Below are 23,098 nucleotides of genomic sequence, written 5' to 3'. Positions count from 1 at the left end.
GCTGCTCTTGGGCATCGCCACAGCCCGGGCACAGCAGGGCCGGCACCTCCGAGAGATGCGCGGAGGACGTCTCTGCGAGATGGATTGGAGCTGTATGCTCTGCTCCTGTAAACCAGGGGATTTGGCAGAGCCCTGCACTTGGATGAATCCAAATATGAGCCAGAGCCTGGGGGCATAAAAGCCAGCACATGGAGACGGCCTGTTTCAGAGGTATCAAGCTCTGAATGTTGCCAAAACCATAATTTCAATTTCCTTCTTAAAGCCCCTATCAATAAAATGATTAACTGCAAAATTAGTGCTTTAAAATATTGCAAAACAGTCAAGTAGCAATAATGTTTTATATTAAAACACTGCCAAAACCCACCAAAAATTAACTTCAGCCCCCCAAAAAGATGCAAAATAAAAAAATAAATTAATTTTCCTACACTCTAATTTCACCATATATAGTTCCCATTATTACGCAACAGAGATGGCCTTCCCTGCTTAGGTTTCGGCTTTGCTCTCGGCATGCTGTTCCAACAGAGCAGCAGTAAATCTCTCTCCTTACATTTGACTGCATTCAGAACCCTGCTGTCCAGGGGCTTCCTGCTGGGATCGCTCGTGGAGGACCGGATTCCAGTTCCGCAGCTGTTGGCGAGCGTGTTCCTGCAAGAAAGGCAAAGGAAGATCCTGACACCGGGGACTCCAAGGGACAGCCACTGCCTCGTCCTCTTCCCTTTAGGTTCTTACGGAGGGATCACCACATTACACGATTTTAAGGTAAGGAATCGGAAAACCTGGTGCTCGGGTTCAAGCATCGTTAAGAAAAGGCACAGAAATCAGTGCAGCATATACAAAGGATGAAGCACTCATGAGAAATTATCTATTAACATGGTTAAAACACCAGAAACTAAACCGAATCCCTTGGGAGAGCACAAAGAGGACATACCGATCAAAGAAGGTGGCCAGAAGACGTCTCAGAAGGACCTTGTGTTTGACACCGGCACATAAGTGGCAATTCATCAGCTGCCCCCGGGTGATGTAAACACCTGAGCCTGGAAGGGTTGGAGAGGGAGAATTCAAAATTAAACCCTTGCCTCGCTGACAGCACTGCCTGCAAGCCACAAACAAACTGCTCCTCCTGCCCTGGTCGGTCCTGACGCTGGTGTGACACGGGAGGGAGCGTGCTCGTCACGTCCTGCTACAGAAGCCCAACAAGGACAGCAGGATTTTTGGAAAAGCCTAGCAGGGACGGTTATTGCAGTCCCTTAGGGCCTTGGCAAGTCCCAGGTAATAATGATTCCTAATTTTATCCATACAGAAAGGAAGTCTGGAAATGAAATGACCGTTTTTGAAATTTTTTTTGCAAAGACACACAGTGCAAGGCTTTATTCTGTGATTTTATATGTACAGAACAGATTATTTATTCTTTCTGAAGGAAGAAAACCCCAATCCATTTGGCCTTTTCTTTTCTCAAGTGAAAGATCGTAGAACACAGAACTAGAAAGAAAGGAAAAAAAAACCCATCTAGCACAGAAAAGGTACTCGGTTACACTACAGATCTAACTGTTTCCAAAAACCCCAGCCCATCACCTCTTGATACTTCTGGTGAGCAGGGAATTTTCCTTCTAATGCACAGGAACTGCTGACTTTGAAATAGCCTGCCTTTAAGGACTTTCTCCAGAAGAAAAAGGAGCCCCTGCCAAAACAGCTTTACCCGTCCAGGGGTTTGGCAGTGCTCTACAGCGGGTTTCTTATCAAACCCTTTTACTTTGCACATAGCTCACAGACCAAACCGCTCCTGCCTCAGCATCGGCTTGCAGGGGGAGGTTACCCTATTTTTCAAGCGTACTGTTATACAAGAGGGTTTTGGTATTTGCTTTTAATTAAGATTAAATAATGGGTCGTATCTGGATCCAGAACACACTCTGTCCTCCTCAAGATATAAAAACATCTACTGCAGAAATAAAATTACCTCCTGGATTTCCAGGAAAGCCTACAGATGATTGTCCCTGATCTTCCGGATGAAGACGGAGCTGCAGAGCAGCCCACGCCGGCGGGCTGCGCCGGGGCAGGCGCCCCGCAGCCCCCCGAGCCCGACCCTCTCCCCGGGGTGGGCAGCTGCCTGCACCTTCCCTGCCGCCGTGGGCAGCCCGGGCCACTGGTCCTGCCCCCGAAAACAGCAAGCATCGCTCCGGATCTCCAAGCCATCCCACTTCTTGCCAGGTATCTTCCACGTATCGTATGTATTCGCCACGTATCTTCCATGTATTCTCCTCCACACGCAGTATCTGTCCATCAGATGTACTACAACGAATGCAAGGCTTGTTGAAGACCCTCTTGGAGAGAGCTGCTGAAGTTTGCAGAATCAGTCGTGGCGTGAAAAATCAGAGACAAAAGGAAAATACTCCGAACGGAGAGTTGAGGAAAACTTTCGCTGCAGGATCCTCCTGCGTGCTCCGGGCTCGAGCCCCCCTCCCAGGTCTCACCAAGTTTGAGACAGGAATTAGCTTTCTTCAGCAGTGGTATTTTAAGAGATAAGCCATCAGAGAGAACGCCAGACACTACCGAGGGTAACTTCACTTTAATAAATAAAAAATAACCAAGGCAGCCACTGTCGGTTAGTGATATTAATCTACTTTTTTTCCAGATTGAAAAATGTAAATCAAGCAGAGCTGCCTCAAGCGAGTTTGCAGCTCTCACTGTGAAAATAACCTGCACCACTTGATGGTTTTAAGAAGTCTCACATAGAATGTAAATGGGTAGAAAATGAATATTCCAGATACAAAATAAATACTTGTGGTTGTACGCTGTGCTGCGGCGTGTGCCTTTTACTCCTGCCTTCTATCAAAGACCCACGCTCCATCAGATGGAAACCTTTCTGGGCATCCCCTGAAATTCAGATTTCTTCTACAGACTGCAAATAAAAATCACACTACTCACCAAGAGATAAATGACCAGAAAGAAAGGACAACTGCTTTGGATTGATTGTGCTGCCACATGTCCTTTTTGTACCAAGGGCTTTACAGGTATTAATTAAACCTCCCTGCCTGGGCAGCAGGTACGGGCTGTCGTGCAAAGATCACTTCATCTAAACATAGCTACGTCCAAGGAAAAAAACTTCACAACAGCACGGGCTATAGGCTGAGAGGACCATTGCAGCAAAGGGAAGCTGAGGGGAACTTACAAAAGCAGATTATAACTATTTAAACTGGAATTTGACCTGGACACCCCAGTCAAACATCCATCTTCTGTGCAGTGCTCGGGGTACCTGGGCTGCAGGCTGGCACAGCCACAGTTTCACGCCTACTGGATTTCACTCTTTGTCCAGCCCTACACCACTAGTATCATTAAAAGCTAAACAGCACCATCTTCCACCTCAAGTTGGCCATAAATCCTTTATAGAGAAGTAGTGAATTCTCCCAATATCGTAAATTCCCCCCAAAATGAAAAAGAAAGGTAGAAGAAAGGACCAAACCCAATTCCTTCTCTTTCTACTGCAGCGTTCGACCATTTAGTAACACCCCCAATTTTTAAAAAACTTTTACAGGTTTTTCAAATCTTGTTCACTGACACAAATTTATCTCCATTGCTTTGTAAATCTTATAATGCGATAGGGTTTTTTGGGTTTGGGTTGGTTTTTTTTTTTTTAGATCTGTGCATCTAAATCAAAACACAATTGCAATGCAGCCCACACCAATTGGGAAGAACACAAGCTGGAGAATTCAATTAAAATGCTAAATTAATTCAATTGAATAAATCCTGTTAATGACACATTTTTCTATCAGCAAATTAAAGGAAACTTAGAACTTTTAAAAAGATGATTGGGGATGAATAATCCAGAAAGACACAACAAGGGCACACAAGATGCACGACTCCAGCAACAGTGCAAGCAAGATGAACACATTTCAAGAAGGAAAACATCAGCGATCCCCAGGCGTTCTCAAGCAAAGAAAAGTTACCCCCTCATTACCTGCAACGAGCTCAAGTTTTTCTCCAGGATCTCCCTCTGAGTAGAGTTTCGGGTGGCAACGGTATCCGATTTGACTGATAAGACTGGCTGGGAGAGCAACTAGATCCCGTCGTATGAGGACACAGGAGCGGTTCTCCAGTGGGATCTGCTCTGGCTTCTCTTGAGCAACTTAAAAATTAAAAGGGAAAACCATTAAAGCAGTTTATTATACAGGCACAACATTAACAACATTAACTTTGCCCTTTTCCCGTAGCTGTTGGAAATATTCCTCCCTCTGGAAGTACAACCACTCGCCAGGGCTATCGGCCACAGGGCAGATGCCACCTGAAAGCACAAAAAGATCCCCTGGTCTCCCCCATCATCTACAACAGCACTCTCGTATGCATGTTCAGGTTCTGCGAGAGGGATTCTTAGAATCTAATTATGCTTTAACTTTTCCTAAGTTAATCATTTATGAAAATGGGCAACTCTGCACAGCTGGCATCGTTCTGCAAGTGCAGCATACGGAGCTGGCTTCCCCAAACACTCCCAGAAGAATGGCAGGTTACTTCACCAGGGGTTTCTAAAACAGGCAATAAATTGCCCGAGTTTGATAAATACCTGCATCAGTACCATAACTACTTCTCCTGATGTTTTTTTCCTGCTGAAGTTAAAAGCCGGACCCTGCAGATACCCACTGCACTGAGAAAAGTCGCTGTAGCTTCCCCTGAGGACGGCACCCACCAGCCCCCTCCTGCAAGCTCCAACTCACCCTCCGAAGCGCCTTCGTTTACTCTGCCTTTTGTAGGCTAACGTTTCCTCTCAATAACAAGAAAGACCCCAACCAACAAGCCAAAAAATGCTATTAAGCTGTGGCTTCAAAACCAAATTACTGGGTTTTTGCCAGGGCGCAGCTGTGACTTGCCCCAACGTACCGTCCCCAGAGCCCAGCACTGCCCATTAGCAACTGTTAACGTTGAAAAGCTGGAAGTACCAAGCTGTCCTACCAGCACTGCGCAAGTTTGGGTCCTGTGGGCATACAGAGGATTTGCTTTCTAAAGCACTCTTACAGTGCAAGTCCACAGGCTTGCTTAAAATTACAAATTTTGACAGCAAAAGAGGGCTGACATGGGTGTACATCAACGCCAGCTGTACTGGGACGTGGTGGGAGCAGTTACAGTTCTGAATTGCAGCCCATCTCTACGATGATCCATCTTTTTTCCCAAAACTGTTTGATAATGTAGCAAGTGCCACGCATGAAATCAAACCCAGCTCTGTGCTTCAATATCTGTGAATACAGAGGGAAGAAAAAACCCCAGCAATTAGCGTTTCTGAACTCAAAATGTCTCCTACTCAAGAGAAGTCTTTTCCTGCAATTATTTCGGCGTTCTGGGGGCCGCTTTTCCTCTCTCTAGATAAAATAACAAGTTTTGCAGACTTGTTGCTGCAGTAACCAAAGGGCGATGGCTCCCGTACAATGGGAGCAGTGTTCTAACTAGGACATGCCCCGCGACGCCGTGCTGTGCCGTGGCATCCTATCGCAGGCACGGGGCTGGAAGCATCCCCACCCTCATCGCTCCCTCTTTCCCTAATAAGTCGGAATACCAGGAAGATGCCCCTTGCTCGTGGAGCCGCGCGGCAGCAGAGTAGCGTTTCCTTCAGTGATTAAGGACCAAACAGGGGCAGAACAATTCACGCGATGTTTTTAAACTAACTTCACTTGCCATCGCAGCCCGATTATCTATGCAAAGTGGCAGGGCTTTGTAGCGCTGATGTGCAGTTCCACCGACATACAGAATTTTCACCAGCTGCAGTATTTCCCTGTCTAATAGCACTCCCAAACATCCAGGCACCCTCTTCTTGGAGATGGGAGTCATCTGCTCACACAGAGGAAGCATCTCAAAGACCTGCTATATTTCTGGTGCTTTCAAAAAGCGATAAGCACAGTATATCCAATTAAATACTAGTATTTTCCTGCTTAAACAAATCAAAAGCAGAGGGAGAACCAACACCCAGGGAGGGCCGCTCTGCTGTCCTTCACTGGCTTTTTGGCTCTGGCAAGGCACGGTCACCAAGGCAGCACAAGGGCCATTGCAAAGTAAATGCAAATCTCAAGGGGAAAGGAAGCAGCAGGAATGGACACCACAGTCCGCTCCCACCCAGAGTCCTCTGCAGGTTACACACAGGCTGAATTAAAAGGTGAAATTATATATACACCACATATGAGCTATCATTCTGCTGATGAATCCCAGAAACCAGACTGGGACGGCCAAGGTCCTCAATAGCAGCACAAAAGATAGGTGAATGATGCTATTAGGGGAATTTGGCAACAGGTTTTTGTGCTAAATGCACGTGCCGGAGCTGTCAGGAGACAGGACAGGTGAGGACGAGGCTGTGCCCGTGCACGGAGCTCCTGCTAATTGCAGGCAGCTCGTCAGGGCGAGCGCTCCGCAGCGCTGGGCTCTCCACGGAGCCACCGCTTCAGCTGCTCGGCAGGAGCAGGAAAACCGTCGCAACCCCTCACAAGCACAACGCTCCGCCCAGGCTGTGTAAAATGGCATTTTTAATATTTCATTTTTACTTTTAACTAATGACTCAGGTCAAGAGCGCCCACAACATTCAACACCACCTAAAATCCAGCAGATGTTAAGCTGCTGAAGGGAAGCTGGGCAGACTGATACAGATTCTCATAAAGTTTCTTAGAGGCTTCCAGTTATTTTTTAAGCGATATAAAGGCTGCAGGTCTCCAGGGAAAGTCGTTGCAGTCAATACCCCAAATGAGACAGAATTCAGAGCAGGAGAGGCAGGAGAAGGTCCTCGCGGCTTGTGACCCAACGTTGCTGTAATGGGAACAGAAGAGAACTCAGCCTGGAACGGCCATCAGCCGTGCCCTCCTCCTGCCCGCTTCTTCATCAAGAATGCTGCCATTGAAGAAATTGAACACCTACAACATCCAAGTGGCAAACAGCTACAGCGGACAAGGACAAACCTACCTGCTCTGCCACTTTGCGTAGGCAAACATTCAATAAAAAACAATTTTTGGGTCAAAGAGATCCTAAGGTAGCAATAATGAGGCAGGCAAAGAGAAAGATCAGCACAAGCACTGTGCCCACGCTACCTTCTTGGAGAGGTTTTGAAGGATTTGGTGTCAAACCTGTTTCCTGAAAGAAAAGCAGCTTTTCAGGAAGACAACGCTGCCGCGCTGGTTGGTGACAGTCCTGCCTTGAAGAAATTCTTTGCTTTTGAAGACATTTTGCTTCCTACACACGGAGCCATCGAGAAGTTTACATTTCTTCCTGTGAAATCAAATACTTCATAAAACAAACTAAAATTCGGGCTAAAAAGACCAAGTGTAACTCAATCCACTATTCTATTTTGGTTACATCTGTCCTGCTGGCTCGCTGTCTATAAATCTCTTATTAAACATAGGCATGAATCATTTTTTTGACTTTGTTTCCATTAAAGCATTAGCACAAATTCAACGATACTAAACAAAAACGACCAAAGATTTAAGCCTTTCAGTGCCACCTCAATTCAGCAGATAGCAATCAGTTATGTAAAGAAGCAGGATACAAGAGACACTTTGGTCCCATGTTTTCAAAGAAAGCCAGTCTGTTTGGCCTTTATGCTCTGAAGAACGGGATAGTATTCGCTTCTAATTAATTTGTATCTTCAGAGGGCAGCGGCTCCTTCCCTTTGAATGAAAGGGCAAACAATGTGAAGTATTGTTTAATACAGTTTTGTTCTTGACTAAGAAAGGAGCCTACCAGCTAGCAGAGAGGGGCAGGAAATCATTACAGAGGAAGCAATGAGAGCTGCCAGCCAAACACTGGTATATTTTATTTATTCAGATATTTGCTTTCATCTCAAACTTACACGGATGCTGCAGCTAGCAACAAGTGCTCCAGAATGGGAAATATCCCAGGTTTTCTGGCTGAAGAAGCAGCCTCAAACCAACACACCGGTCCATGCTCAGAGGAAAGCCGGAGTCACGGGAATTACCGGGGCTCCAGGCTTCGCGTGACGCTGGGAGCACATGTCCTCATCCCTAAAATGTACCGTCCGGGTCAGAGGTCTGTTACACCACCTTCTTGCTGAGCCCATGATGGTTTTGGTGACGCCAGGACGGTTGCATGCCCCACCTGAGGTGCCTGGGACCAGAGATCCTGAGCCCACACAGCTCCCATTGACCCTCATTGGTGATGGGCAACAAGCTCCTCCGGTGAGTGCCTGGGGTCTGGCAGGGCGGGGAATTGCTGGCCACACACCTGGTGCCAGTAGTCACTTATTTCCTTAGTTCCTGACAATCCAAACACCAGGGCTTGAAAATTACTCATGAACCCCCAATTCCCACCAGTCTGGTTTCTCCTCTTGACCATTTACTGCACGTAAACTTCAACATACTCCCATGGGTAAGAAACAACTATTTCTGTTTTAGGAGTGGGATTTTGAGATACAGAAAGAGCAGAGTGATGGACCTTCACCCGAAAGTTAATGTTTCCAGAGGCCCAACATGAAACCGTAAGTCACGAGCCCCGGTCCACCGCAATGGTTACAAAATCATCTCCACCTGCTCCACCACCAGTCACCACGTATGCAAACACATGGATAATTCTCCCCTGTTCTCTAGATGGCGAGAAGTTTCTTTTCAAATAGCAATATTTTACAAACATTTTTATCCCATTAGCCTATTTTCCACTGGCAGTAGTTCTACCCCAAAAATAGCATCCCTGCCGCAGCCCCGGCATCGCCAGCATCTGCCTGCGTATGTAAACCTGTACCACAGAGGACACACGCACGCACTGTGGGACAGATACATGATATAGTCCCAACCGGGATAGTTTATGTTTTACAAATAGTACATTTATAACAACGTACTGGAATGTAGCGATTTGATTTGTGACCTATTTATACAGGGATGTAATCTGGAATTAGTATAGGAAAAATATTACTGGTTTATAAATACCCCTATCTTGCCTTCGCTTCAGATCTCAGCCAGGAGTGAAACATCTGCCAGCCTAAAATTAAACATCTGTGTTTTACTGTGAGGAAACTGGGACTGGAAGTTTAATGCCAAAAAAGGGCAGAGGCTGCGCGCCCCCGGCGCGGGGCTCTGCCGTCCTCCGGCTCCTCAGCGGCACCGGTCCCCGTGCCAGGACGGACGATGCCGGCGCTGGCCGGCTCCCGTCGGCACACAGCAGCACTTCCAGCAGCGGGGCTGTTTGCAACCCTCAACAAAAAGCCAAAGGAAAAGCGCTCTGGTGAATAAACAAGGCGTTCTTCGCCACTTTATTTCCTAAAAAAAAACCCCACTAGCTCTTTGCTCATGAGCATCCCCCTGTTGCGCAGCACAGCGTCAGACCAGCCATCACACGGCACTGGTCCTCGCAGGATCAGATCACCGTTCCCGCAGTTAGAACCAGTTACTTTATTACGGCTGCAATTATCTGGCGTCGCGAGCTGTGATTTACATCGTCGCAGGGTGTTGCTCCCAGGCTTGGTTTGGGATGCTGCACTGGCTGTGCTGGAGCCACTCATTATGGATTCTGGGTTGTTTCTTGCCCTCTTTCCTTACTGTCAGGAATCAGAGGCCAGGAGAGAAAACTATTCTCTCAGCTAATTACCACAACTATTCTATAATGGCTATTTTAGATGAATTTTTAATGAAGTGTGCTCTTGTCAGTTCGGGATTTCATAACTTTCAAGTCCAGCCTTTACATTCCAGCCATTTGCTGCATAAAGATTTTTCCTCTCCCCGGCAAACTGGCGCAGCAGGAGCAGGGGAGGAGGACGGACCCTCGCGCAACTTCGCTTGCGCCTGTCAAAATTAAATTAACTGCATCTGCTAAGCAGCAAGCTGACTGACAAGAACGCGGTTCAGTGCAGAAAAACGCCGAGCATCTGCAAGTCCTGCTGAAACCCACTTCAGATCAGGCCCACGACGCTGTAATTAACAAGGATAAAAATACTTTGCTTTTGTTTAATATTTTCTGGAGTTGTGCATTCCTCAGATCAGATGCTAGAAACCTCATTAAGTCTCACTCATGTCCTCAAGGCCCACATGTTCTCCACCACCAGACCTAGTTACAGAATAAGGAGCCATTTTACCGCGATGCTCCCAGCCTGCCACAGCAGCAGGCGGGCGCGGGGACGGTGGCGGTGACACCACGGCCACCGAACGCGGCTGGAAGCAGGTGGAAGCCGAGGCACCTTTTCCTACATCCCTCTGCAAGGTGCCACCCCGTCTACCGACACCTAAACCTAACCCTCCCATCGGCCCGTGTTTAAGACTGGGCTTATCCTTTCATTTACCTGCTGCTCCTTTCACAGGTCCAACATTTTGTCCTGGTCCATCACACCAGTGCCACCAGTGCAGGAGGCACATGGCTTAACGGGATCTCCTCCTCATTCCCTCTACCACCATCAAACCCTTGGCCAAGGTGAAGATGTGCTCCTTGCCTCTCTGATCCCAGCTTTGGAGATTTGCTGTGGTTCTGACTATAAAAAGGGGTCAAAAAAAAAAAATACCCCCCCCGCCCCCAGCCTTGGGGCAAGAAGAGGCTTCATGCTGGGCACCTTCCCCTGCCCCACGCTGCCCTGGCCTTGGGAGCAGTGGGTGGTGATGGTCAAGGTGGGTGATGCTCAAGGCAAGCGAAGAGCATCAGCCACCAGCATCCCACCACACACTCACCGGCATTAGCTCAGTCAACGCTTCAGCCAGGGAATGGAAAAATGGAGAAAAAGGAGGAAAAAAAAACCCAACCCAAACCTCTCCGAAATTCAGGGCTTCATCTGCTGTGCTCTTCTTTGGCTTTGTTTTTGTTTTTACAAACGGGGCTCTTGGAAACCTTGGCAATCACTATTTTAAAGGGCTCCCCCCTCCCCCAGGCCTTTGTAAGGCTGTCAGGATCTACATGCCAGGAGCAGGATTAGCTGGCTTCTCTCTTCCATCTTATGGTTTTATTATTCTGCACCTTTTGAGGGTACAGTTTATCCCGAGTAATTAAAACACAGTTAGCTGTACAAGTCCAAACCATAATGGAATAGCTTAGGTTTTATTTTTTTAATCTCTTTTTTGTGTGCCCTCTTTTCCAGAAAGCCTGATACTATAGCTGGCTTATTTAAAACAGGAAACTCACTTAAAGTGTGCTGGTGTGGAAGAGGTATTTTAGCAGAAAAGTGGTATATTAGAGCCTTACAGTGGGGCTGGGCAGCACCACGCTCCCAACCTGCCTCCTCCCCGCATGGCCCCTGCCTCGGCATCACGACATGGTTCAAGTCTTCCTCCTACAGAAACCAAGAAGGAAAACTTTGCCGCGGGATGCCCGGTTCCAGTGCGAGGGCTGGACGGCTGCAGCATCTCCAGCGATGCCCAAAAAAGCTGCTCATATTTTCACTTTTCCAGCTGGGATGACTCCCGTACCGCAAGAATTAGGTACAGCCTAATAGCTGCTGCCTGCACTGTCCCGGGGCTGGTCCTACCCTCACCTTCTGAATTTATTTTGTTCTTTTACCGCATGAACCAGCCCTGTGACAGGGAAGGAAAACACCGTGTCCAAGGGTATAATCCCATTGCTCTGAGGAATAATGTGGCGAGCTCCAGCGCTCAAGGCAAACCCACATTACTCACCGCCTGCTCCACAGCGGGGAAGCGCAAAGCAAAATAAAACCAAAACCAGTGTGCGGGAAAACAGCCTGATTTCTGTTCAGTCTGACTCTAACAGCAGCTGGGGATGGGCGGCCATGGAGGAGACCCCAACCTTGTCCCCATCCCCTGTCCCCACTCCTCCTCACCCACCTGGTACCAACTGCTGGGACTTGCAGCACGGCAGAGAGAGCAGACAGGCTTTTGAGGCTCATTTTCTACAACTGGCTTGTCCGCTTTTCTCAGCAAATATTTCTACTATTAAAATAGTAACATTGCTACCAGTATGCTTTCCCCCTTTTGCACATGGCTTGGCAAAAACGCTTGGAAAACATTGCTTATCTGCTTGCTACCTGGCAGGGGGACATGCCAAGGGGACACTGGGGTCTGGCTCTTTGGGATGGGAAGGGATGGGACAGCATGTGGGGATGAGCCCATTCTCACTACTAGGGAAAGCCTGGTTTTAGGTAACAGAAATGGTCGTATTTGTCAAATCTTCTCCCTTGCTTAAGAATAAAATCAAACAGCTTTGAGGAAAGCATGCCAGCTCTTCAACAAACGAGACTTAAATATTTGCAAAATTAGTCCAGCAATTTCAGCACAGAACCGTATTGGGGAAAGCGGCTTCAGGCGAGAGGATGCTCCGTGTGGCCAAAGCCGGCGGGAAGATGTCCCTCCCCAGGGAGCACCCGCGGATCAAAGCTGCCACCACAAACACCTGCAGGTCCGACGGGGAGGCCACTGCGCGGAGGCTGAGCCTCCATGCGGGATGCTGCGAGCTGCATCTGCACGGGATGCTGCGAGCTTCTTCATCTGCACGGGATGCTGCGAGCTGCCTCCGCGTGGGATGAGGGCACGCCAGCGACCCAGCCGGGCATCTCCCCCTCCGGTCCTGAGCCCCCAGCTCCGTACCCCCCACTTGCCCCTGCTCCTCAACAGGGTCCGAGCCCTGCCCGGTGCCAGGGGTGCACTCCCCAGGAAAGCCTCTCCTGTGCGGGAAGGGAGAGGGAAGGGGCTTCGTGCCCCTGCGCCCGCCCTGGGGCTGAGCCGTGGAGCTCTCGGCTGAGCACCACCAAAGTGGAGCCACCTCCTCTAAGGCATGCCCAGGGACTCAGCTAATAGAGAAAGAAAATATTATCAAGAGGCCCCCAAATTGCTTTTCCCTTTTTGACAGCGATGCGCTGGGCAAGGCTGGCAAAGGAACGGGGGGTCACTTCAGGCAGTGGGCATAAAAGTCCTTCTTCTTTTTGCAGATGTTCCTAATTAACATCTATGAAAATGATTTATTTGATGTTTTTCTCCCTTCCTCCAAATGTCGTACGTTCATCAGCTTTTAAAAAATTTTACTCTAAAAGGCCAGGACGGAGGGAACGTGCACCTTGCTGAACACTAACTCCCAGCCCGACCACCTAACCCCACCGGGCCGGCAAGGGCTGACGCTTCCCTTCCCACGGATGACCATCGCTCTTGGATGACCAGTGGCAGGTGAGCTCAGCCATCGCCACGGGACGGTGTCACCACCGCACATCTCGCATAACCACCAGGCTGCTTGTGGGCAGCCTCAGCCAAAAAGCGAAGGGCTACCAACCGTGGCGGATGACGTAGCCTCTCTCATCTAAAGAGCTTCTCAACTGGGGACACGGCCCGTGAGCGATGGCACTGGGGGGGACCTGCCCATGCCATACCTGGACACCAGCACCGAGCCCACCATGTGCACCGCACTACGTAAATAAACAAACGAAGCCCCTGAAGACAAAAGCCTGACGAACAAGCCCAAAGCTACCCGTGCCGGCTGGAGAAGGACCAAGCAACCACCGAAGGAGAGCAGAAAACCCAAGGAGAGAGACCGTCCATTACCAGAGTAGCCTCCCGAGGACTTGATGTACATCTGCCCGTACTGCTCCTCCACCATGGTGTCGTACGCCTCGTCGTCCTCCTCGTCCTCCTCGTTGTGGTAGGAGGTGGGGCTGTCGGTGGTGGGAATGCTGCTGGCGCCGGGGCTCGTCCGCTCCCCCTGCGAGTACTGGACCTGCTGGACGTTGGGGATGAGGGTGGCCAGGTTGGGCATCCCGTAGTAGGAGACGCGGGAGAGCTTCAGGGGACCGGCGTTGGGGCCGCCGCCGCCGGTCCCCTCTCGGGCGCCGGGCTCGAGGGGCCGCTTGCCGGGCAGGCCGGGCAGGGCAGCTGCCTGCAGCTCGAGGTTCTCGTGTTTGACGCGCGTGAGGAGCGGGATGGGCATGGAAGGGGACATGACGTAGGGCGCCGAGGCCGACTGCAGCTGGTTGCAGGGGCTCTGCGGCTCCGAGCTGGGGTCTTCGATCATGGTGGTCTGAGAGTCACAGTGGGGAGAGCTGACCTTGAACATCAAGTCCGTCCCTTTCTCCACGATGTGCTGGATCTGCAGGAAGCCCGCCGTGTACATCACCACCAGCTGCTCGCTCGCTGCCATGGTCAGCTTCCCGGTGTAGCAGAAGGAGAGGATCTGCTGGAAGCAAGCGGGGGGGACGGTACCTGGCAGCTCAAAGGCATTTTTGCTGTTCCCACTGAACAAGTCTCGGAAGTAGAGGCTGCTGGCGGCCAGGACCGCCCGGTGCGCCTTGAAGGCTTGGCCCTTCACCACGATGGAGACATCGCAGTACAGCCCCAGCAGCCGCTGCTCGTTGAGGCAGCCCAGAACGGTGTTCCCAAAGTTGGGAATCTCTATGTGCAACATCTGCGACATGGCTCAGGATCGGCTGGAGCTCCTCAGACATTCAATGCAGGAATATCCAAAGTAGGGCACATCTGAAAAACGGAGAAGGCAGGGAGAGAGGCACAGCGTTTTTAGACAGTTCACCAAAGCAGGCAGAAGCAGAGGAACCCACCTCACCCAACATCAAAGGCTCAAAGCTAAGCTCTGAGAGCCAATGCGGAAAAGCAATCGCTTACAAAAATTACTTATCGATGTTTTCAAACAACGTTGGAAATGCTATTGGTGGATGGCAAAGGATATTCGGAAAACACAAGTATTTTCTTCAAGTTGTGGTCTGTTTAAATAAGCACCACTGATTTATTCCCCCAGGGGTTTTACTTTATGCAGGAAAATCTGAACGGTAATGGGAGAGGAGTGAACAGTAAAGCAAATGTAAGATAGTCAGACAGATCTCGGGTAGCATTATATAAGAAACACAACAACCACCAGCTATGTTGAAACTACAGAAAAGATATTTATAAAACAATGTGCCATTCTGCCTGAAATAAATACAGGATTCTGCCGGAGCCACAGCTCCCAGGAAAAAGCACTTTGAAAAGCAATCTTCCCATTTGCACCAGAAAGAGGGAGCATTTCAACAGTTAAACCCTTTCTCAACAGATTTATCCTCCAACAAAACGAGGCTTATCTCCAAATTAAGCCAGATATTTGAGCCCCAATAAAACAAACCAACGTGCCGCAGCGAGCCGCCTACCAAGTTGTCTTCTTATTTTTCTCCCCGAAATCCAAAGTGGGGCAGGGGGGAGCCCCAACCCAGCCCCTCCTGCAGCCGGAGCCCCCGGCCCCCCCCAGCCCATCGCCCTCCGGCCGGGGGTACCAGCCCCAACTGAGGGGCATCGGGGACCCTCCGAGCAACCTCACACGAAAACGGGCTCGAGACGACGACGGCTCCGGCTTTGCATCCCACTGTGGCCGCTCTTTAAGGCCAGCTGTACCTTTTGGCCATGGGGATAATTCCTCCTCTCACCGACCAAAGCAAGCCTCGCGGTCGAAGGGAGCTCATACGCAAACCCCGTGCAACGGCAGAGCAGGTAGCGTTAGTGCAGCCCGTGCACTGGAACTCCAGCAAAGGAAATCACTGCGGATTCACCGACACGAGCCAGAGCCCAAACCCCCCCGTCCTCCCTCCCCGAGCTCCACGCAAGAGTCCAGGAGATTTAAAATCCTGTTTGTCTTCAATACTACTGAAGAAAAACTACGGTTAACTAGTGCTGAAAGCTCATAGGAACAATATTAAAAAAAAAAAAAAAAAAAAAAAGAAGTTTATCTGAGAAAGAGGAAAAAAAATATATCTCCGAAAAGAAAATAATAACCCACAAAGAGCTGCTCTGTTCCCATTGCTGGTGAAAAAAAAAAAAAAGAAAAAAAAAAAAGTCCTATCTGCAAGGCCACGGGGTAACAGGAAGAAAAGGGAACACACTCGGAGCCAATTTAATTGTATCTGCATGGTTAAAAAAAATTCTTCCGAGCAAGGAAGTTCCCGGTCCCCTTGCCTGGCTGGGAGCGAACGTACCTTCAGCAGCAGCCGGTGCCCAGCGTGGCCGCTGGCCGGAGGGGCTCTGCGTCCCTCCGTATCGCCCAGGCCGCCACGCTATATGCAGCGACGACGATCGCTCAGGGGAGGGGAAAAAAAAAAAAAATATAGTATCAAACCCTGGGTTTGTATCTGCTGTAGCTCAAGCTTTTACCAAGTCAAATCTCCCCGGCAGCGCACAGCATCTAAATGAATAGGCCGGATGCAGATTAACATTCAGGCTGCTCTCTGCAATGAATAGAGCCCTTTGATTAGGGACCTGAAGTAAATGCCAGTTTCAAACCGAAGCTTTAAAAACAGAGAAATATCAGTGCCAGAGGAATGCTCTCAGTGTTGGTACAAGACAGACTTTTGATGAGTCACTGCAATGCAAACAAAGATGGCAGAAATACTGTACTGTATGCTGATGAAATGCTTAGTGGTGCCACGGCAACTGAGACAGGTTTTAAATTTATAGTGCAGTTTTGCATATGAATTACGCTGTAAACTGCCTCCCCTGCCATCTAGTACATCCAGAGTGTCAAAGCATTTAAACTATTCCAAACAGTCTGCAGAGCTGGCACTGCTGCTGGTTAACTCCTGCGGCCGGAGGAAGGCGCGGCCAGCTTCCCCCAGCATCCCCCCAGTCCCAGCACCCCCCCAGCCCCAGCACGCCCCCCCCAGCATCCCAGCATCCCACCCCAGGGCCTCCCTAAAACCGCCCACCCAAAAGGACAGCCTCGGGAATGCCCAAATCTGCCCAAAATAAAGGTGCTCCTTGGGCGGCCACAGTCCTGATTCGTGCCCCCCCCCAGGTCCCGTCCCCCCCACCCCCAAGAAAGCCTTTCAAATGCAGGAAAAATGTTTACCCCTTGGGGAAAGCTTCTTTCAGTCTGTGGCTGAATCCACTAAAAGCAAATCCATTTGCTTAAGTAATGAAATCCTAGTCACATTGTCTCCTGGATTCAGATTTTAAATTACCTTCGCATTTATTGAGCATGTTTGGTGCTTTTTTCTGGGAAAGAGGGTGGGGCCTCACTTTGCTTACTTCTCTCTTGCCCGGAGCGTTTTTATTTCTGCTACTGCTCTCGTATTTGTTTCAATTGCTCCGCTCGGATGGTCACACACAGTTAAAATTTAGGAGATTAGAGGTGAAGCCATCCTTAGAGGAGGATAACCGTAGGGAAGCGCAGACCGGGCCAGTGATGCTCCGGCACGACCCCTCCCTGCCGATGCTGCTCATACCTCCGCTTCCACCATCCATATTGATGTTTGGTGCATTAAGTTCAACTCCACAGCAGCAAACTGCTGCCACTCCTGCACGCCCAGGGGCTGGCTGCCTTCCCCTGCTCTTCCAGCAAACGGCACTAACACGTCTGCTCGGCATCCCACGGGACCCGCAGCCTCCCAGCGCTTGGCAGAGCCGTGACGCTCCCAGGCAAGGACCTCCAGGACCTCCATGCGTCGGGAGCGCTCAACGCTTCGGCCAAAACTCGGCGTCAGGTCAACGAGAGCTCTGCCTGGTGTTGATGAGGAGGCTAAAGGACCGAGAGGGGACCAAGGTGACATTCTGCGAGGAGGTCAGAGATGACACCGCAACAGCCAAGCCCAAGAGCCCAAGACCTCTTCCAACCACGGCACCACCAGCCTCTGCTGGAGAAGGAAAGGAGTCTGCCCTGCCAAACGCAGATCCACTCTGGATCTGTGAAAATTACTGAAATTACATGTGCTTTACAGAAACATAACTTCTCCACTCAGGGACCTGAATGAAGCCTTGTCCGTGCAGATGGCAGACCACGGGTGGAGAAGGATCTCCTCCTCTTTTCTTCCAGCAAGAGCTCCCTTAGAGCTGGAGGAGAGACCAGGGAGGCACTGGATGGGACCTCCTTGGACCCGCTCCCAAGCCTCTGCCTCGGAGAAACCCAACAGGGCAGGATGAGTGGGACCAGCCAAGGAGAGCTCGGTAGCACAGAACAAACCAACTTCAAATAGATATCAATTATTAATATTGCTTAGAATCTGCTCTATAAACAAGCCAGGCATGCCAGGAGGAACCCATGCCTCTCTCTAAAAACACCAAAATCGTGCCAGTTCAGGATACGTTTAAGCTGGTGAGAAGCACCAGAGTGCCCCAGCCTAGCAAATTATTGGCAGATTTCATGTAAAACCTCCCGTGAGACATCAGAGTTTGAACCAAGATGCTCCACACAACTGACCCCTCCTGGGAGATGCCTCCCGCAGGACTGCAGCCTGGCCTGACCACCCCGAAGGGATCCCATCCCCAAAACTGCATCACTCCAGCTCCCAGTGGCCTTTCCTGCCATTCCAGGAGATTTCTGGTCACAAAGGTGCCAAGCGAGCGGGCGAGCTTGCTGGTGGCACTTGGTGACAGTTTAGACCTCCAGGTTTCCCAGAGAAAAAAGGCCCCAAAACACCCTCACAGGGAAATGATGAAAACAGTAATTGTGTTTGGTCTAGAAACGGCATCGAGGAACACAGGCGAAGCTGTACCAGCAAGCTGCAAAAGCCCAAATGACTTCAATAACCATAGGCCAGGACTGCTGGATTTTTGTTTCTTCCTCCCCGCTTTGCCCCCGCCTTTTCATGATCAGAACATAGAAAAAAACCAAACAATCCAAAACCATCAACAAGCCCCAACCCCCCCAAAATCCAAGAAATAAAAGAAGGCAGTCTTGAAAGCCAAGGACAACCTGCTCACCCCCAGACCTCACATCCCCTCAAAACAACAGCAACAAAATATTATTGTGACTAGAGTGAATGCAATAACATCTGATAACATCTAACTTAAAAATCTCCTCTACTAAATATGCTTTTTTTTTTTTTTTAAATAGAGCACCAAACTACTTTTGCATGGTTTGAAATGGCTTCAGTCCATTTGACACGGGAAGAGCTGTGCTGCAGGAAAAATGACCTTAGCAATTACAGATGTAAACTGTATTTTGCAATCTCGTCTCCCAAGCTGAGCTGTGCCCCAGGGTGCAGGAGGAGCCCCCAGCAACATCACCATCCCCAAAAAATCCAGTCCCCTTTGGGCTGCCACGTCCTACAGGTGACAGATCATCAGATGGACATCTCTTACCAAATGGGAAAACTTGGACAAAAGGGGATTAAAACCAGCCAACCACCCCTCACCCCCCCGACTATTTAAGATATGTGACCATTCAAGCAATACATCATTTTGTTTTCTAATGGCAGCCTCTTTTTCCAGCTCTTGGATATAGCAGGACAATTTGTACATGTCTGCATGATTTTTGTAAAGTCATAGCCTTTGTCACAAGATGTTCATAAAAAATGCAGCTGTTATTTGATACGACTTCCATGAGAGTTTGAGAATCCTCAGTTTCTGTGTTCATGTGCTTTGGGGAGAAAAAAGCAGGTTTGCTCTTTTCTAAAGTATTTTCCTGCTCTGAGGCCTGAAAGGTCGGGGCGAGACGACAACAACAAAGGAAAAAAAGCATCGACCTAGAATAAGATGCTGGCATCAGAGCTCCCCCAGGAGTAATCAGAAATAATTAGATAATGTATTTAAATTGTCTTTTTCCTTAGCCAATATACAAAAGGACTCAAAGACTTCACCCCCCCTCCCCCCAAAAAACCCCCAACCCCAAAATCCCCAAAGTCCTAAGGTTCGCAGGAAGGTGCGCTGGCAGCTGGGACAGGGACAAAGGCAGCAGGACCCGCCGGGGGTGGGAGACAAAGCGGCCGAGGGCTTGCACCCCCCCCCAGCCAAAGCCCCTCAAAAGAAAAGAGCTGAAAAGTCCTGCCCTTGAAGGCCCCAAAGGGTCAAAGGAAACTTCCCTTTCTTCTGTAAATGAGGAGAGAGGGGGAAAATCCCACCCTTGGATTTGAGGCTGGCAGGGGGATGTCATCCAGCCGGGCGGGGGGCTCCCCAAAGGCACCCGCCACCCCAGGGCTGTCCCCAGTTCCACACCCCCCCCCAACACAGGGGTGCCACCCACCCAGCTCTTGCTACAGGGTTTTGGGGTTCCCCCCCCCCCTTTTAATGAAAAGGAAATGCACTTTTTACATAAGCCCGAAGGAAAATACGCAACAGCTAACTGCAAAACTCGGTGGCGAAGGACCATCCCCTCAGCACGGAGCTGCTCGAACGCCTTAAATAAAATAAAGAGTTAAATAAAGTCAAATAAAATGCACTTCAGGTCTACGCTGTGCATACCTCCCCCCCCCCCACGCACCGCAGCGACAGAAGCAAAAAAGAAAAGTCTTTGCACCCCCCCACCCCAAAACCAACCCTCCCCTCTGCCCGCGTCGGGGTTCGGGGCGAGAAAACCCCGGGAGGGGGAAGGAGAGGGACTGGGGCACGAATGTGAAACGCCGTGGATGCCTGCACAGTTTAATGCCCGTCTTTGGCAGGGGAAAGAAAACAAGGTTAAGTTTGGTAATCAAATGACAGTCATAGCGAGACTCCTCTTCTCTCCTGCAGCATTTGTTTCTGCAGCTCCAAAGTACTTATTTTTGAAATGCTGCAAGTGGCAAGCAGCGAGCAGTGCTAACGTACCCTATTTTTAGTGTAGCAGCCAGTGGCAATGGGTGAAAGAAGATTATTTCTGCCTTATTAAGACAGCAGAAACTGAATTTGCAAATATTACCAAGTAACACATAAGCAAAGCACACGCAGCAGACATGCAGCACGGAGCTACATTTGCTTTATAATCCTAAAAGTTCGCCCGGAAAGTAAAGACCTGGAGGCTCGGCCAGGGAATGGGGGAAAAGATGGGAAAGTGAATTAAATTAATGCTGATGATGCAGCCCCGCCGGTGCGTGGAGCCCCCGCTGCCAGGGCAGCCCGGGGATGGGGTGCTGGGTGCTCCCCCCGGGGACCCCGGCACAGCCCTGGGGTGCTCCCCCCGGGGACCCCGGCACCGAAACAGCTCCCCGGGCTCCGTCCTGCTGCAAGGTGAGTCACCGGCAGCCCGGGCGCAACATCACCGCTCGAGGTCACCCACCCCGCAGGCTGCTGCCTCCAAAAAGTGCCGTCATTCAGCCAAGGCGAAGCGTGTTATTGCCATTATTTTTTAATTTTTTTTTTTTTCCTAATCTATCACTGATTTTAAGAGCTCTCAAAGCAAGGAGAAGCAAAAATAGAAAATGCAACATTTTAATATTTTTTGTTTTGCAGATTGCTGTGAGGAAAAGGGGAAGGGAGAGACATGGATAAAAAAAATACAATTATTCTGCAGAATGTAATTTTTTGCAATCTAATAAAAACTCAAAACCCCGACTAAGTTACATCCACCAGAAAGCATACAGCACCCCATCACCATGCCTTCTGCAAAGCGTGCATTGCCTGCATCCCATCGCAAACATTAATTCACATCCGTAACACATCAAAAAGACAAGTGCCATGCTGAATTGTATTCTCCTCACTCCTAGTACACAACAGCAGAGCTAGCAATATATAACATGCATGACTCAGTTCTACCATCGTGCCACTATGGAGCAGAAAGCCTTAAAATAAAGTAAATATCTTAAAAGGTCAATTAAAAAAGCTTACAAAACATCAGACGCTGCTTCTTGCTAGAGCTCATTACCTAGTATGGTGGAGCTGCCTGTGTGTTTTTTTTCTTGTGCAAGTTAGTCTGTGAGTCAGCATTAACACACATGAGAACATCAGGAATACTGCCTAGTTCTGATGCAATGGAGGTTGTAAAAAAAAAAAAAAAAAAAAAAAAGAAATCGCGCTCCGTTTGGACAGGAGCCTGTAATTCAATTGCCTTTACTTTTCAATTACTGCATAGCCTACCCTGACCAACCTGCAGAGGGGAAGGAAACTTTGCTTACATCTCTGTCTTAAAATTAATGACTTTTACTTTTGGCTACAGCTTATTCTCCCTGCTTTCAGAAAAAAAAAGTAGGCATAATATAATTAACCCTTGAAGGGCAGCTGAGCCCTTGCAGCTCTCGGGATCTCCATGTTTTTGTAGAAATTTCAGCCCTGGAAAACAATACTGCCAAAAAGTTCTGGCGAAGGAAGACATTTATACATTAAACTTTTAATACTCTATAAAGCGAAGCTACAATTGCATCTGAGCTTGATCCTTAATGGAAATATAAGCCTGCAGAAAAGGAAAGTTATAGACTGCAGAAATTTAACTCTGTACTTCCAGGTTGACAGAAGCAAATACTAGACTGCATAGCATGTTTTTCAAAACTGAGGTTTCTGGTCATTGAGCAAAAACCCTGAGAAACCTAAAAGTTGTGACATGAGGTGGTCACCTCAGCCTGATGCCCACTTTCCCCAGGCTGAGGGGGGGGAAGCAGAAGACCTGCATTTTTCATACATTGCATTCATTGCTTGCACTTCAGCAAACAATTCTCTCTCCCCCCTTCCCAGGGGGAAAACCCCCTGCAGACTCAGCTCCCACTCTCAGGATCGCAGCATGGAGGCATGAAGGCACAGGAGACAACACCAACTTTTCATTCCTGACTTCTCTGCTCTTGCAACAAAACCCTTCACCGGTCCAACAAATTTTGCCCAAAGCTTCAGAATGTGACTATTTCTGTAACGTGCCCTAAAACACCCCCAGACAACACCGCAGCCCAGAATATTATCTTATATATCTATGATAATATAGATTATATATGGTCAATATATTATGTATATAATATTTTTTTATATATATATGTATTATATATGGTCAAGTACGTCTTCAGAGCCAACACTAACATCTTACAAGTTTTGTGCTTCTGTGCCACAGCTGAACAGCCAACGTCCCCGGGAGAGCCCAGCTGATGCCCCGCTCTAGCTAAAGCATGTACATTGCTTACAATGTGGGGCTTTTACGGAGATCCAAGCCTCATGGAGCAGAGGACGGTCAGAGGTTGGAGGTAAGAAAGTCTCCCCAACGTTCGCAACATGCTGCAGATGCGTGCTGCAAACACTGAGCTGATCCCACAAAAACGAACACCGATCAACCCATCAAAAAAAAAAAATAGGTATAGCTGATGCGTATGGATTAATAATCCAGTGGATCACAAGCATATTCTAAATCCCAGTTTAGTTTGCTGGTTGTTTGTATGAGTGGACACAGGCACTATAAGATTCTTTTTTTTTGTTTGTTTAAATACGCAAGTATGAATAATTATTAATGCTCATCAACCAACAAGGAAACCCCCTGGTATTAGAGATCAATCACGTCTGCAGCTCCCCTTGCACGGAAGGGTCTGTCTCAAACCAGTATGAGCCTGGTGGGGTTTTTTTCTTAAGCATGTGGG

The 23,098-nt window shown here is 48.9% G+C and overlaps 1 protein-coding gene across 4 annotated transcripts in view; it reads right to left on the bottom strand.

The window, feature by feature from the left end:
- NACC2 (NACC family member 2) overlaps window positions 1-23,098 on the bottom strand; it is a 63,640-nt gene that overhangs the window by 7,773 nt on the left and 32,769 nt on the right. The window contains exons 1-5 of one of the 4 annotated variants that reach the window (XM_069771140.1): window positions 21,378-21,439; window positions 13,434-14,360; window positions 3,953-4,120; window positions 929-1,034; window positions 548-645 (exon numbers count right to left, since the gene is read on the bottom strand). In XM_069771140.1, coding sequence (XP_069627241.1) covers window positions 548-645; window positions 929-1,034; window positions 3,953-4,120; window positions 13,434-14,298 — 1,237 coding nt within the window. In that variant the 5' untranslated portion in view covers window positions 14,299-14,360; window positions 21,378-21,439. Of the gene's footprint in view, window positions 1-547; window positions 646-928; window positions 1,035-3,952; window positions 4,121-13,433; window positions 14,361-15,263; window positions 15,694-15,841; window positions 16,142-21,377; window positions 21,440-23,098 lie in introns of those variants that run through there. The other 3 variants (XM_069771139.1, XM_069771138.1, XM_069771136.1) reach the window with 3 other exon arrangements.

Source organism: Haliaeetus albicilla, chromosome 26, assembly GCF_947461875.1.
Source record: "Haliaeetus albicilla chromosome 26, bHalAlb1.1, whole genome shotgun sequence".
NCBI lineage: Eukaryota > Metazoa > Chordata > Aves > Accipitriformes > Accipitridae > Haliaeetus > Haliaeetus albicilla.
The sequence above is the reverse complement of the archived record's forward strand: the minus strand, read 5'-3'. Positions and strand labels throughout refer to the sequence as shown.